This window comes from Phyllostomus discolor, chromosome 6, assembly GCF_004126475.2.
Source record: "Phyllostomus discolor isolate MPI-MPIP mPhyDis1 chromosome 6, mPhyDis1.pri.v3, whole genome shotgun sequence".
NCBI lineage: Eukaryota > Metazoa > Chordata > Mammalia > Chiroptera > Phyllostomidae > Phyllostomus > Phyllostomus discolor.
In genome coordinates, this window is record NC_040908.2 from 84,267,868 (window position 1) to 84,282,218 (window position 14,351).

Genomic DNA, 14,351 nt, shown 5'->3' on the forward strand with positions numbered 1-14,351 from the left:
TTTTTAGTCCCACTTGTTTGTTTTTGCTTTTGTTGCCTTTGCTTTTGGTGCCAAGATGGATATGATATGATGGTGCTTACCCCCTGTGTTTTCTTCTAGGAGTTTTTTAGTTTCATATCGTAATAAGAGTCTTTAATACATTTTGAGTTGATTTTTGTGTATGGTGTAAAATAGGGGTCCAGTTTTATTCTTTTGCATATAGCTGTCCAGTTTTTTCAACACCATTTATTAAGTAGGCTTTCCTTTTCTCATTGTATATTCTTGGCTTCTTTGTCATATATTAATTGACCATGGATTTATTTCTGGGCTTTCTATTCTATTTAATTGATCTAAGTGTATGTTTTTATGGCAATATAATACTGCTTTGATTACTGTAGTTTTGTAATATATTATAGTTTGAAGTCAGAGAGCGTGAAGTCTCTAGTTTTATTTTTTTTCAAGATTGCTTTTGTTCTTTGGGGTCTTTTTTATTTTTATTTTCAAGTATCTTTCAATATCTTAAAAAATTAATTTATTTTTAATTACAGTTGACATATCATATTATATTATAATATTATATGATATTATATTATAGTTTCAGGTGTACAACATACTGATTAGACATTTATATACCTTACAAAGTGATCACCCCAAGACTAAAATCTTCATATTCAATATATCATTTAATTCCAACATCAGCCCTATGAGGTAGATACTATTTTCCTATCTTTACAGGTGTGGCTCAGTAAGGGAGTGGCAGAACTGTGGTTGGATGAAGGCCTGGCTCCAAAGCCCATGTTCTTAACTGTCCCATCTGAGGTTCTGTGAGGCAATTGGAGAAGGAGGATCCACACCAGCCTTTCCCTTCCCTGCAACTTGTGCTGCCTCCTTGACTAAAGGACATGGCTCCCAGGTGTGTTCAGCTCATCCTGGACTCAGCTGAGCCACCTTGTGCTTTGAAGTGACCTAGCACTAAGGGCTTTTACAGTAACTGGCCCTTAGTGTAGCTGGGCTGAGAGGCTCTATTTTCTTGGCCTTGGGGTGGCGGGTGCAGCCCAGGTGACAAAGATGTCTATCATCATCCCAATTCCAACATGGTGACAACCCCAGACCTCTGGGAAAGCCAGCCCCCAGAGAAGTGAAATGTAATCCAGAGGGCTCAGAAACATTTCAGCAAGTGCTAATATCAGCCTCCCCAATACAACCCTGTCATGTCAGTGGGAAGGGAGAATTTTGCCAGCTTGCATGGGGTACACTTTCTGGCACAAGGCACCTGGTTGCTAAGCAACAGTAGCTGGCCTCTCATCCTCCCTCTAACCTTTTTCTGTTTCTAAGCTTCCAGTTAGCAGATGGGAGGGACTGAGCCTACCCAGCCCAGGCCAGCCCATGGTCCCCTTTCCTGCAACAAGGGGTCTATTCATGGTTTCTGAGCCGAGTTCATTGTTTCTCTGGCTTGTGTCTGTGTGCGTGTGTGTGGAGGGGGATTAAGGGAGGGGTCGTTGTGGGAACTAGGGAGACCTCACCCTCCAGCCAGGCTGGCTGAGCTATTTAATAAGTGCTGATCCAAGAACAGGACCAGAGCCCTACCTAGCAGAACTTGAGGATTTTTCATCTTTACTGCTCACCCATATGGTAAGGCTATACCTCTGCACCATCCCTGATCTGGCCTCTTGCTCCTTCTTCCCCACCTCCCTTGGGATTCTTGGCTGGCAGAAAGAGCCTCCTCTGGCAGGCAGCTCTGCTACAGGGGCTACATTCTAGATGGAGCCCTGTGTGGCCCAGCTACTGGCTTTGTTTTTTACAGCAGTTGACTTTATTCTCCTCTCTTTTCTTGAAATACCCAGTGCCCGTATATGTCAGGTAAAACCTTAGTCATCCCTGACGGCCTGTGTCAGAGGCTACCTCTTCTAGGAGGCCTTTTTTGGTCACCCCAAAGAAAAGTAAGTGCTCCTTCTTCTGAATGCCAATGACAGTTACCTAAACTTTACTTCTGTCACTTAATGTGCACTGCTTTGTTTATATGACTCATCTTCAGGAATCAAATGCAAATTCCTTTAGGCAGTTGTGCTGGAGGTTCATGTTACTTGTTCTTGACCTCCTTACAGTATCCCCCATCATGGCCTGTTCACCTGGGCTAAATACTGTTCACTGAATGAATCGATGGCTGGTGCACTGGGGAAGAGCCCTTCTTCCTATGAGAGAGATGGGAAAGAAGAAGGGTGGGATCTTGAGGCCTGAGGAGGGATGCTGAGGGAGTCAGCAGATGCCCTTCATGCTCTTTGGGGCAGTGAAGAGCGTAAACTTTGGCATCAGCCCAGTCTGGATCAAGTCTCTGCCCTAATACTTCCTGGCTGTGTGAGAGTAAGGTGGGTAGGATTGGGGCTCTAGGAGAGCAGAGAGGGCATGGAGGGGCATCTGTAGGAACACACAGGAAGTCCCCAAGGAGAGAAAAGGCTTGCCAGGGGCAGTGAGGGTGTAGTTGAGGTTAGAGGATGACTCTCCTTGGTGTGGGGATCTTGAGTGACTGTTAGCTGTCTCCCCAGAGCCTGATTCTGGGTGGCTAAGCCTCCATGGAGGTTGGGTGTTTGGAGGAGGGCCCAGACCCCAGGATCTTCAGAGCAGAGCTGGGAGACTCACAGCAGAGGCCTGACACCCAACAACCACCCGGTAAGTAAGACTGGGCTGTAGGGGAGTGATGGGGTAGGGGCAGTGAAGGGATAATCTTGCTACACCTCCCCAGAGTCTCTTCTTCCCCAGATCTTCATTGAGTCAGCCCCAAATGATTGATGGCGAGAGACTATGTTGCTGTTTGGGGTGTGCATTTATCCAAGACTTGATTTTGCTCTATTTCCCATTTTGGGGATTGAGTGGGCTCTGGGGGCTTCAGGAGTAGTGGAGTGGCAGGAGGTGGGCAGGTGCAGTGGGACAAACTCCCACTCCTGCCGCAGCTCAGTGACTGCCTAGCCTTGTGGTACCTCAGGGTGGAGTGAGGCGGGCCAGCAGGAGCTGGGGACCCAGACACTGTTCTGCCCTCCCCCACAGTCTCTTGGACAGGGCATTGGTGTTCCAGGCGGTGCGGCTGTGCGGCGCTGGGAGCACTGGTGCTGCTGGCTGGTGCAAGTGTTGGCTCATGGATTCTAGGTCAGTGCTGAACCCTTCTGTGGTCTAGGGAGGGACTGAGTGTAGAATCTGGGAGTGTTGGGAGGGAGGAGCAGGTGTGAGCAGGTATCAAGGCAGATTGATATCTGAATGCAGGGTAATGGAACAAGTGATCCAGGGAGGCTCTGCTCGAACTGTTTCTAGAAATCTTTCCCAGGCAGACAGAGACAGAGGGTGCTGTGCCTCTCATCAGCATGTTAGGTGGGAACCTGCTAGGGCAGGGTGGTTGATGAGGAGTCCTCGGGGCAGCTGCTTGCCTCCTCAGCCACAAATGTTTTGTTATGCCCTCTACCCCCTCCTGTGGTAATCCCTCTCATCTCTATGACTCTTTCCTTGTCTTTGTCCTTGTCCTTGTCCTCTGAAGGGCTATATCTGTGGCCAGCTGCCTCTCAACCCATTCCTGGGACCTTGCAGGATGAGGAGATGACTTTGAGCTGCTCAGAGGCCCATGGGGAGGAAGCCCTGGTCCCCTCACTTCCCAGAACAGGTGGGCCACACCCCAAGGCTACAAGACTCCCATCCCAGCCTTGAGTCCTTCACAGCTCTGGGACCCCACTTCTGGCTGGGGGCAAGAGGACCAAAATAAAGGGCTGTGACTTCACTGACACCCATTTGTGTCTTCTCTAGTGTGAGGGTGGTGACGCGGTCCCACAGTGCAGAGCTGATCTCTGATTTGGGGCTTTCAGCACTCCCTTGCGACTGTCTTGATCTCTGGCTGGGACATGGCCAGGAGCCAAGGCTGGCTAGAGAGATGGCAACTTGACATTTGGGTCAGAGTGAGCCAGAAGTGGAGGGGAAGATGAGCCAGGTGTGTGGGGAGATGGCGTGTGACAGACAGGGGCCTTCGCCCAGTGGCTACCTAGAGGGCTGGGAACATCACTACATGTCTCCTGCTTTCCCCCAGCATTGTCCTCTCCAGGTGAGAGCTGAGGGCCAGCTGGGGTCATGCTGCTGAGGCTGGGGTCAGAATCAGTCAGAGAAGTTAGAATTAGCTTGGAGCCTGCCTTTTGGTAGCTGTGTGACTTTGGGCACATTATTTCCTTTGAGCTTCCAGTTCCTTTTCTGTGAAATGGAGACAAAAATATTTACTACATGAAGTTGTAAAGATAATATAAGCTAATAAATAAAAGAGCTTAGCACAAAGCCTGGAAAAAACAGATGCTGCTGCACCCTAGCTGGCTTAGCTCAGTGGACTGGGAATCGAACCAAAGTGTCGCAGGTTCGATTCCCAGTCAGGGCACATGCCTGGGTTGCAGGCCATGACCCCCAGCAACCGCACATTGATGTTTCTCTCTCTCTCTCTCTATCTATCTCTCTATCTCTATCTCCCTCCCTTCCATCTCTAAAAATAAATAAATAAATAAAATCTTTTAAAAAATTGCTGTTTAAAAAAAAACAAAACAAAAAAAACAGATGCTGCATAAATAGTTACCATCACTAGTATTGTCACGAGACTTGAAATCAGAAGGCATGGAGTTGGTCCTGGATCCATCAGTCACAGATTCTGTAACCTTAGGCAGGTCACTTAACCTCTGTGCCTTAGTTTTCCCTTCACAGAATGGGGAGGATGGTGACACTCATCCCACAGGGCTGCCGTGACACCAAGTGATGGGACACATTTAAAAAGAATTGAAATGCTGCACAAATAGGGCTATTTTGTTCTCAGAACTGACCTGATACCCTGGGGAGCAGGGAGCCTGACACTGGGTGGCCCAGGCACTATCAGTAAGGCCTCTTCAGATTGACAGCGGCCAGGTCCAGCTGCCCCTGCCTGCCCCGCGCCTCCACTTCATGGCAGGGGCGATGTGGCTTTTACGCCATGATTCAGTATCTTTCAGAATAAACACTGAGGACTTCTTGCTGGAAGTGCAAGTGAGGTCCCGGCCAGGCTGGCTCCTGGTCTGCTGTGAGGGCTGGAGCTCTGCCCTGGGGGCGCAGGTCTGCCGGAGCCTTGGGCATCTCAGGTAAGTGCTGCCGGATCTGGGACCTGGGGAGGGTTGGGAGGTGGCTGGCAGTTGGAGACCTCTATCTGTCTGTGGTGTTCACAGTGCTCAGGAAATAGCCAGAGGTCATTTTGGTCATCTCTGGGCCTCTGGGCATGATGGTGCCCCAGCCTGTGTCTCTCCCTTGAGCATCTCTGCTTTTTAACAAAACATAAATCTCAGAAGAGTTTGTTGTCACAGCTTTGCTCCGTCACTGTCCTGGTGTAGTGTATCAGTACATTGCTACTATGAACCCCTGCTCCTCATGCTGCATTTTGAGACTGACTTCCTCCTGCTCTGTTCTCTTCTTCTGCCAAGACTCACTCACCACAAAGGAGTGAACCTGTCTGACATCAAGCTCAACAGCTCCCAGGAGTTTGCTCAGCTTTCTCCTAGACTGGGAGGCCTCCCGGAGGAGAGGTGGCAGCCCAGGTAGGGCTTCTGGGGAGGCTGAGTGGGGTCCCTTACTTCCTGGTGAGAAGTGCAGCAAAAATCTCCCTGTCATGGGAGCCTGGTGGCAAGGACATTGATCATGTAAGTAGGCCATACAGGAACAGTCAGAAAGTACAGACTCAGCTCCATGAGCCTGCCCATCCAAGTTTCACGTATGTTATCTTACTTGCCCCTCATGAGAACTGCAGGATGCTGTGGCTTCATAAGGTAAAGGGCCTTGTCCAAGGTCACAGAACCAGTAAGCAGCCAAACCAAGTCTTGATACCAGGCTCCTGTCTCCAATCTGAGTGTTCTCTCATCCCTGCCATATTTTATTTGGGTAACTCTGGTGTCTCAGGGAAGACCTGGTTGACTTGCTCTAGCGAAGAACTGCTTAGAGCCTGGAGATCCTCCAGAGAAGAGGGCTCTGGGATGGAGCAAACCCTTTACCATATCCTGGGGGTGAGCACAGTCTGAGAAGGTCTTCACTCAGTTTGGGCTGCCTCTAGCTGCCCAGCAGGTTCCTTGCCTGGCTGGCTGAGCATCGCTCACCACTCTAAAACCTCATACCACCTTTTCCGAATGCTTCCTTATTTTCTACACCTGAATAGGTAAAGTGAAGTAGGGGTGGGACTGACTCTGCTAGGGGAGGAGGGCTCTGGGTTGGGGAAACTAGAAGAAACTAAGGATCCAGGCATTGAACTGCTGGCAGTAAGAGATGAGTGAGGAAAGAGAAGAGAGTTTTGGTCCAAAAGGAACTGAGATTTATGCTAGGGAAAGGAGGGAAAAGAGGAGAGCAAGGATGTGGATATGCAGGGTCAGGGAAGGGCTTGGGGTGGAGACTAGAGTAAGCCTAGGAGACTAGAGCAGGGGTGAGGAGTCCTGTTCACTCACCACATGCTTAATCATTCATCCACTGTACATGCATACTCAGGGTCCCTTAGGGGGAACAGCTGGGCTTTCGAATTTGTGACTACTTGATTGTAACCTTGGGCCCTGCCCACATCAGTCCTCGAGGACCACACAGTTCTGTTGGTGCTCTGGGGCAATCGAGCAGTGTGCACACTGCTGACCTGGAGACCTGTTAGGAGAAGGGGCTGGGAGCTTGGGTGAGGGTGGGCAGCAGATGGCTATGACTACATGAGAGGTCCCCTCTGACTCCACCCTTCCTCCATGCCCTTGGGTGGGTGCTCAGCCTCAAGTGAACCCCTGCCTGGTTTCTGCTGGTGCCCCTGTTTTTCAGAGACAGCTGTACTTCTGGCCAAATCGTTTCCCTCAAGTGCTCTGGTGAGTCACGTCTTGGATCTAGGAAGGTAGTGGTGGGAGGAAGGAGTCTCTCCTCACCCCACCCCATTCTGCATGTGGAAGAGCCCCATAGAAAGGCTCAGCTGGGTCTGGGGTGGGGTTCCTTATCTACCTGCCCATCTGCCTGCTGGGCCCCTTCTTGAAGACACAGTTCAGCCCAAACAGAACCCTAAGTCTCTGTCATGATCTCCTTGCTTCACCTGCTTTGGCCTCTGATACTTACTGCCCCTTTTTTCTGGAGAACCTGAAAGGTGGATGAATGTTGGCTGTTAACCAGTTAGTAGCTTCAGGAGACTAAGGAGGGTAATGGACTAGGGGCTGAATGGGAGACATCTGTGTGTTTTCTTTCATCTGTCTTCCATGCATCTACCCATCTCTTCATTGGTCCTTCCATGTATCCATCCACACATCAAAATTTTGACAAGTGTTTTGTTAGATATTGGGGCTCCATAGATAACTTAGCCATAGTCCCTGCTTGCAGCGAGCTCACGGCCTGATGGGGCCAGCAGATGTATAATCAACATTTCTACTTTACAGTTTCCATACTCAGGACCAGAAATAATAAATGAAAGCTATCCACACTGGGCCACACTCCCCGAGAGTTAGACGGTGCAGACACACAGCTGTTTCCCTTTCCATCTCACCAGTGCTTCTCTGTTTGCAGAGTGTGGGGCAAGGCCCCTGGCCTCCCGGATAGTCGGTGGGCAGGCTGTGGCTCCCGGGCGCTGGCCCTGGCAGGCCAGTGTGGCCCTGGGCTCCCGGCACACCTGCGGGGGCTCTGTGCTGGCGCCACGCTGGGTGGTGACCGCTGCACACTGCATGCACAGGCAAGTCTCAGGGGCTGCTGGGGAGGAGAGGAGTGTGCCTCGGTTTCCTTTTCTGTTTGGTGCCTGATCCATCCTGTATGAAATGTCTATGTCCAACTGTCTGCCTCCCCATGTCCTCTCTGTATAATGGTGTTTGTGAATTTTTTTCTGTTCAGTGCCAAGAACAGTTCTGCATGAATAGCAGTAATGATACAAACAGCAGTTCTTCATATTTGTTCAGTTTTTAAGTTTTTAAAATGCTGTCACACTCATGGTGCTGTGCATCTTAAGGTTTCTTATCACTGTCATTAAATCATGTCATGTGACTGTTTAATGTCTGTCTTTCCCTGTAGACTGGAAGCTCCATGAGAGCAGGACTCTCAGTCTTGTTTACCACTGAACCCCTTTGTCGATCTTTCCACTGCCTTGTCTCCATGGCCTAGAACAGTCCTGGAATGTAGTAGATGCTTAATAAAGACTGGTTGGAGCAGTGAAGGGTGAGTGGATGAACTCTTTGGCCCTCTACTCTTGATGGTAAGCAGGGCAGACAGTGTAGTGCTGATGTTACAATGAGCAAACTGCTGCTGGGAGAGGGGCATTGACTCCCCATGATCTCATGCAGTAGGTGGAGAGACAGGGCTGATGCAGGTTTTCTGACTTGGCTTAGTGTTATGATATCACACAAAGCCCTCGGATGTATGTTGTAAAATGGGTTATGCAGGAGTGAGAGGTGGTAATTGCAGATGACCCGTAGTGTTTCACTTCTCTATCCGTCAGTACTCAAGCATTTATTAAGCACTTCCTGCATGCCCAGCATCTTGTCAGCTGTGAGGGACACCAAGAAATATGGGCTCTGGGAGCTTGCAGCCTGGTGATGGGGCTCCCACTTAGAGCCTCTCTGGTCAGCTTCCTCCACTCACCGCCTCACTCATGTCACACTCTTCTGCCCCTCCTTCCCTGGGCTCAGCATGGCTCCTGTGTGCAGTTTCAGGCTGTCCCGCCTGTCCAGCTGGAGGGTCCACACAGGGCTGGTCAGCCACAGTATGGTCAGGCCGCACCAGGGGGCTATGGTGGAGAAGATCATCCCCCACCCTCTCTACAGTGCCCAGAGTCATGACTACGATGTGGCCCTCCTGCGGCTCCGGACACCGCTCAATTTCTCAGGTCAGGTGCTGGCCCTGGGTGAGCAGGTGTGGGCTGTGGTGATAGAGACACTGGGAGCAGCTGAGAGGGGCTCACTTCTAAGGTTCCCCCCAGTGCCATAAACCTTAAAGTATTCAATTTGTTTGGTGACCGTGGTGAACTTTGACATTAACTGGAGCTGAAGTTGCACTGACTCTTCCACATGCTCTTTTGGGGGAAAAGGTTCTGGCCCTTTTCATAGCAGGGCTGCAGGCAGGGTTTGCCAGGAGGTCCCAAGCAGAGCTTTACCATTGCTCCATCTACCAACAGCCGCTTCACCCTGTTCCCAGGCTGGTCCCAGGTCCCAGCCACCTTGTGGCATGTTACAGTTAATAAGATTTCTTTTATTTTTCCAAATATTCTTCCACTCGATCCTCATACCATTCCTAATAGGTAGATGAGGCAGGTATATACAGAGAAGCACACTGAATTTAGTGAGGGAAGTGACTCTTCAAGTCCCAGTGGCAGACGTCTCCAAGGCAGCAAATGGTTCCAGAGCCTGGTGTCCTGCCTCCAGGGCCTGGGCCAGGGCTGCTCCATAGCATCTGTCTTAGGAGGGCAGTTCCTCACCACACACATGCACACGCATGCTCCCCTGGAAGCACGTACACTTGTGGAAACACACACACATTCTTGCACAGTGCTCACAAGTACACATGCACACTCACCCCCATGCACCCATGCTCCCACCATAGGCACTCTCACACACACCAAGCAGTCACACTCCCTCCTGCATGTACACACCATACACACTCATATACATTCACTCCCATGCATACATTCACACTCTTGGATACTCACTCCCATGTACACATACTACAAACACACACTCCCATGCACACATGCTCATGCTATGTGCATTCCTGTGCACACATTGACACATGTGCAGCATTCCTCCCTACCGTTGCTACCTGTGTCTTTGGGTTTCCTGAACAAAAGGTTGTTGCTATATGCTTCTCACAACATTGGTACTCTGCACTGTTGTTCCCCAGCTTATATTTCCACATTGACTTAAACACATTTGAGGGGGAAACTTTAAGTTACTACCTAACTGGAGAACTAATATTACTTACAGTAAATAGACAACCACAAAGCACACCGAGTGAAAACCAGTGTTCTAGTTCTCACCGGGCCTGAGCCTCTCTGACAGGCTGACAGGCTTTGAGAGAGCTGCAGAGGAGCACCCATGCATGCGTGCTCATACCACACATGTTCTCCTTGATGCGGTCAGGGGGCTCAGAATGGAAAGGGAACTGCTCTCTCTCCGAGTGGCTTTGTGTTCATGTAGTAGCATGTCTGTGTTCTGTCTGAATACATGTGGGCCCCCCTGGAGGACATATCACACAGTCTCGGAAACAATGCCCCAAGAAGGACAAAACACCCTGGGGAAAGTCCAAAATGGGTCCACATTAGGACAAGTTGGGTACAAACGCTCAGAATTTCCATTCTTCCTCAGTGCCCAGGTCAGGGTATGCAGCGTGTACACAGCCCAACCTAGGGGTGCCTTGCACACTGCACCTTACGTGTTGTCCTCTGTGTGAGTGGTGACCCTCAAGGTGGTGCATTCCACAGCTCTGGTGGAGACTCAGAACCAGGACTGTTTGAGAAGGGGGCAAAGAGGCTCTGCCAGACCCGGCCTTCAGCCAGGCTCGGGGGTGGAGCCAAGCCTGAGTGGGACCCAGGACCGTGCCTCTCCACAGACACTGTGGGCGCTGTGTGCCTGCCGGCCAAGGAGCAGGATTTTCCAAGGGGCTCGAAGTGCTGGGTGTCTGGCTGGGGCCACACCGACCCCAGCCACAGTGAGTCAGCTCCCAGGGCCCTGGGTGTAAAAGGGGTGTGCGGGTAGGGGGATGACATCCTTTCCCAGGTGAGGCACCTCCACCTGCCCTGGCCACAGGGCAGTGCCAGCCCATGTTTCCTCTGGCACCTCCCTTGGCCAGGCCAAGGGCCCCCCATATGTCCTGTGTGGGTCTTTCTGAAAGAACAACCCCTGAGTTTCTCCTAAACTCAGGCCCTTTGCTTTTACTCCCTGTGTCCCAGGAGTGCCAAGGCTTCAGTATTCGGGGTGTATATGTGAGCGAGTTCTACTCTTGCTCTATACTCCCAGCTCCCACGTCTGACAGACCCTTGCCTCCTTGCCCAGGGTCCACAGGTCCCACCCTGGGCTCTCCTCTTTGGGACTCTGTCTCTGAGGCCTCTAACCACCTCTTCTCTTGCTGTTCTGTCATCCTGGGCCTTGCTTTGTGCTCTGTGGCCTTGCTCTGTGTCCCTTCATCTCCATGTCTGCCTCCTGCAGCCCACAGCTCAGACACGCTGCAGGACACGGTGGTGCCACTGCTTAGTGCCCAGCTCTGCAACAGCTCTTGCATGTACAGTGGAGCCCTCACCCCCCGCATGCTATGTGCCGGCTACCTGAATGGGAGGGCTGATGCCTGTCAGGTGTGGCAGCAAGGGGTCAAGGTTGGGGGGGACAGGGGTCCTGCTCTGGCTTGGCCCCTGGTCTGAACAGCCTCTCTACAAGGGCTGAGACAAGACAGGATCCATGCTGAAAGCAGGAGGGGTCAGAATGGGGGGGTCTGCTCCTTGGGAAGGTCTGGTGCCCCTCCTCCTGAAAGGACTAACTGCCTGTTTCTCTGGTCTCTGTGCCTGGACCCTTCAGGGGGACAGTGGGGGTCCCCTGGTTTGCCCAGATGGGGGCACATGGCGCCTTGTGGGGGTGGTCAGCTGGGGCCAAGGCTGCGCAGAGCCCAAGCACCCCGGTGTCTATGCCAAAGTTGCTGAGTTTTTGGACTGGATCCATGACACGGCATGGGTAAGTGTGGGGGCCAGGGTGGGGAGGGGAGGTTTGTAAAGGACCTGTCCTCAGAAACTGTGACCCTTGACCCTTAGGCCTGGGCCTGGCCGGGGGCTAGGGAGGACCTAGGGAATGTTCCCCAGAGTAAGAGGAAGCAGAAATGATGCATGTAATGTTGAATCCATTGGATTTCTATCCATTTAAGCATTGACTGGGGAAGATTAGACCTGAGCTTGTGTTGTAGCCCAGATCTGCCATCTACTATGTGATCTTTGGCAAGTCCCTAACTTGGTAAACCTCAGTAGCCTAGTAATAACCACTGTGGTGACCTTACATGCTATCGTGGCAATTAAATGAGGTAAGACCTGAACAAGGCTTGTACAGTGCCAGGTTAGAGTGAGCAATCCTCCTGCTATTTATGGGCATATTTGTGACTGTCACTCACCCCTTGTTTCTAAGGCAGTCATTAGGGCCTGCATTCCTTACACTGCAGAGAGAGCTCAGCATTTAGCAATTTAGCTCAGCATTTAGGTTAATTGGAAATAATTAATTCTTGTATGACACTGGGCAGCCCACTCAACTTCCACTGTCCAGGTGGAGGTCCAAGGGAGATAATGTGTTTAACTATGTTATTTGTATCCAGTGCTTTATAAATGCAGGGGTGTGATAAGGAAAAGCATCTTTCTGTGAGGTTGGGCATGGAGTGGGCGGTGGATAATATACTTTATGGATTCCGGGGGACATAGGCATCCACCTTCCCATTCAAACCTTACAAAAGACCTAGAGACATGAGTATTTTTAGCCCCATTTGATAGAAGTAGAAATGAAGGTTCTGAATGGTTAAGTGATTTACTAAAATGAAGGTTACCTGGCTAGTGCATGGTGGAGCCACACTGAGGATCTAGTTCCCTTCTCTGTCAGCTCAGAACTCCCTCCCTTAGTCCTGCTGGTTTCTCTTTCTCACTGCATAGCAGCCTCATGTTTCCTGGGGTCTCCGGCAGGTCCACTAGATGGAGGAGGAGCAGCAGACCCTGGCGAAGAAGTCATGGATTTCCCATTGCTGCACATGAGAGTTACCACCACCAGCCAGCCTCTGGGCCCTACGGCCTCTCCGTTGGGCCCTAGTTTCTAGATCTTCCATGTTACCCGAGAGCTCCAATGATGAGAAGGAGGCTAGGAAGGGTTGGGACCCTGGGGGAGCCCCGAGATGTGGAGGAGGAGCTGGAGAAAAAGAGGATGCTGGAAACAGCTGGGAGGCTGCCTCTGCCCTCTCCCCTTCCCAGCCCCTGAGCCCATCTTCTGGGAGGATGTGCAGGGATACTCTGGGTCTGCTTTCTTTCTGTGCTCTCGGGTGGGGTGGGGGTGGGGGGAGTACCTCCCTAGAGGAGCCAGTGGCTCTAGAGTCTCCTGGAAAGATGGGATCAGGGAGGGCCAGCCCAGATGAAGCCCATGGAGTCAGGATCCTCCCCACTCCCCACAGTTGGTCTCACCTACTTCTTATCTGGCTCTGGCTGGCCCTGCTGGCATAGGGGTGGGAGCTGGGTCAGTGTAAGAGCACTGTGGTTGGTGTTGGAATAGGGTGTTGGTTTTAAATGACAGTTCTGTGAACTGGTCCAAGGAATTCTTTTATTAAAGAAAAGTAATATATGGTCACAGTCCAGTCTCTCTCTCTCTCTATTTTACACACATACACTTTCACAATAAAGGGTAGAATTACAGTTTTCCTTTCATATTGTACATGTTTCTTAAAGCTCTGGAACTGACTCCTGGCATGTACTTATTTAATTCTTTACATATGTTAAATCTGCATGTCATGATTTGTAACAAAAAGCCCCAGCCACCTGGGTGCTAAGATGCGGTAAGTCAGAGAAACACAAGTGGATACTCTCTTCGGGAGGTCTGGCTTCTGCATAAGAACCGTCTGTCCCTCTTAGGTCTTAGTGCTTGTTTCAGAACTGAGCCTTCAGGCCTGGGGAGATTTCTTTCTGAGGTTATTCTCAGCATTTTCCTGGTTACGTTTCTCCAACGCTGTCCTCTCCAGCAAGTGAAGTGCAATTGGCATCTTGTTTCTAAAAACTGCAATGAATTTTTTTGGTCCTACCCAAGGAAATGCAATTAACATTTAGCAATAACACAACTTTTGATGAGTTTATCAGCATTTTTTGAAGGTTAGTAGAAATGAATATTTATTCCTGGAAGATCTGCTTCCTTTGCATGAAGTACACTAAAAAATAAGGGCCTCAATTTACTGCCACTTTATTACCTGGGGAAGAGGCTTCTGGGAATCTGCTGTCAAACTGCAGAAGCAGCATAGCAGAGGCCCTGGCCACTGACAAACAGCCTGGCCCTGTGTTCACAGAGGCCACGCCTCCAGCCTCACACTGAGATCATCATTGACCCCCCCACTCTGGAAGTGCCCACCTCAAAAAGCAGTTCAGGGCCCTGATCCTCCTGGTCAGGGAGTCACCAGTAGATCCATCCACTCTGATCTTTTTTGTGTTTCTGATGTCACCCATAGGCATTTGCTCATTTAAAGGGAGGTTTTTATTTATCACAGTCATTATGACCTGTTAATATTAGTCACATTTGAATACTGCTTTCAGTTTACCAACCCTGCTCACATGTGGTAGCGCAGTTAAATCTCACATCTATATGGTGAAGATATAATTGTGCTTGTTTTACAGGCAAGAAAATTAGTTCAGAAAGATTAAG

General features: G+C 50.4%; 1 protein-coding gene across 1 annotated transcript; it reads left to right on the top strand.

Annotated features, from left to right (window-relative positions):
- Positions 1-1,066: 1,066 nt before the first annotated feature.
- On the top strand, positions 1,067-13,287 carry TMPRSS5 (transmembrane serine protease 5). The gene is made up of 13 exons (XM_036028542.1): positions 1,067-1,611; positions 2,523-2,646; positions 3,022-3,120; positions 3,503-3,625; positions 4,967-5,102; positions 5,439-5,552; positions 6,796-6,839; positions 7,522-7,684; positions 8,649-8,827; positions 10,546-10,644; positions 11,142-11,284; positions 11,505-11,657; positions 12,641-13,287. The coding sequence occupies exons 2-13, from the start codon at positions 2,550-2,552 to the stop codon at positions 12,647-12,649; spliced, it is 1,359 nt and encodes a 452-aa protein (XP_035884435.1). The 5' UTR covers positions 1,067-1,611; positions 2,523-2,549; the 3' UTR covers positions 12,650-13,287.
- Positions 13,288-14,351: the final 1,064 nt, after the last annotated feature.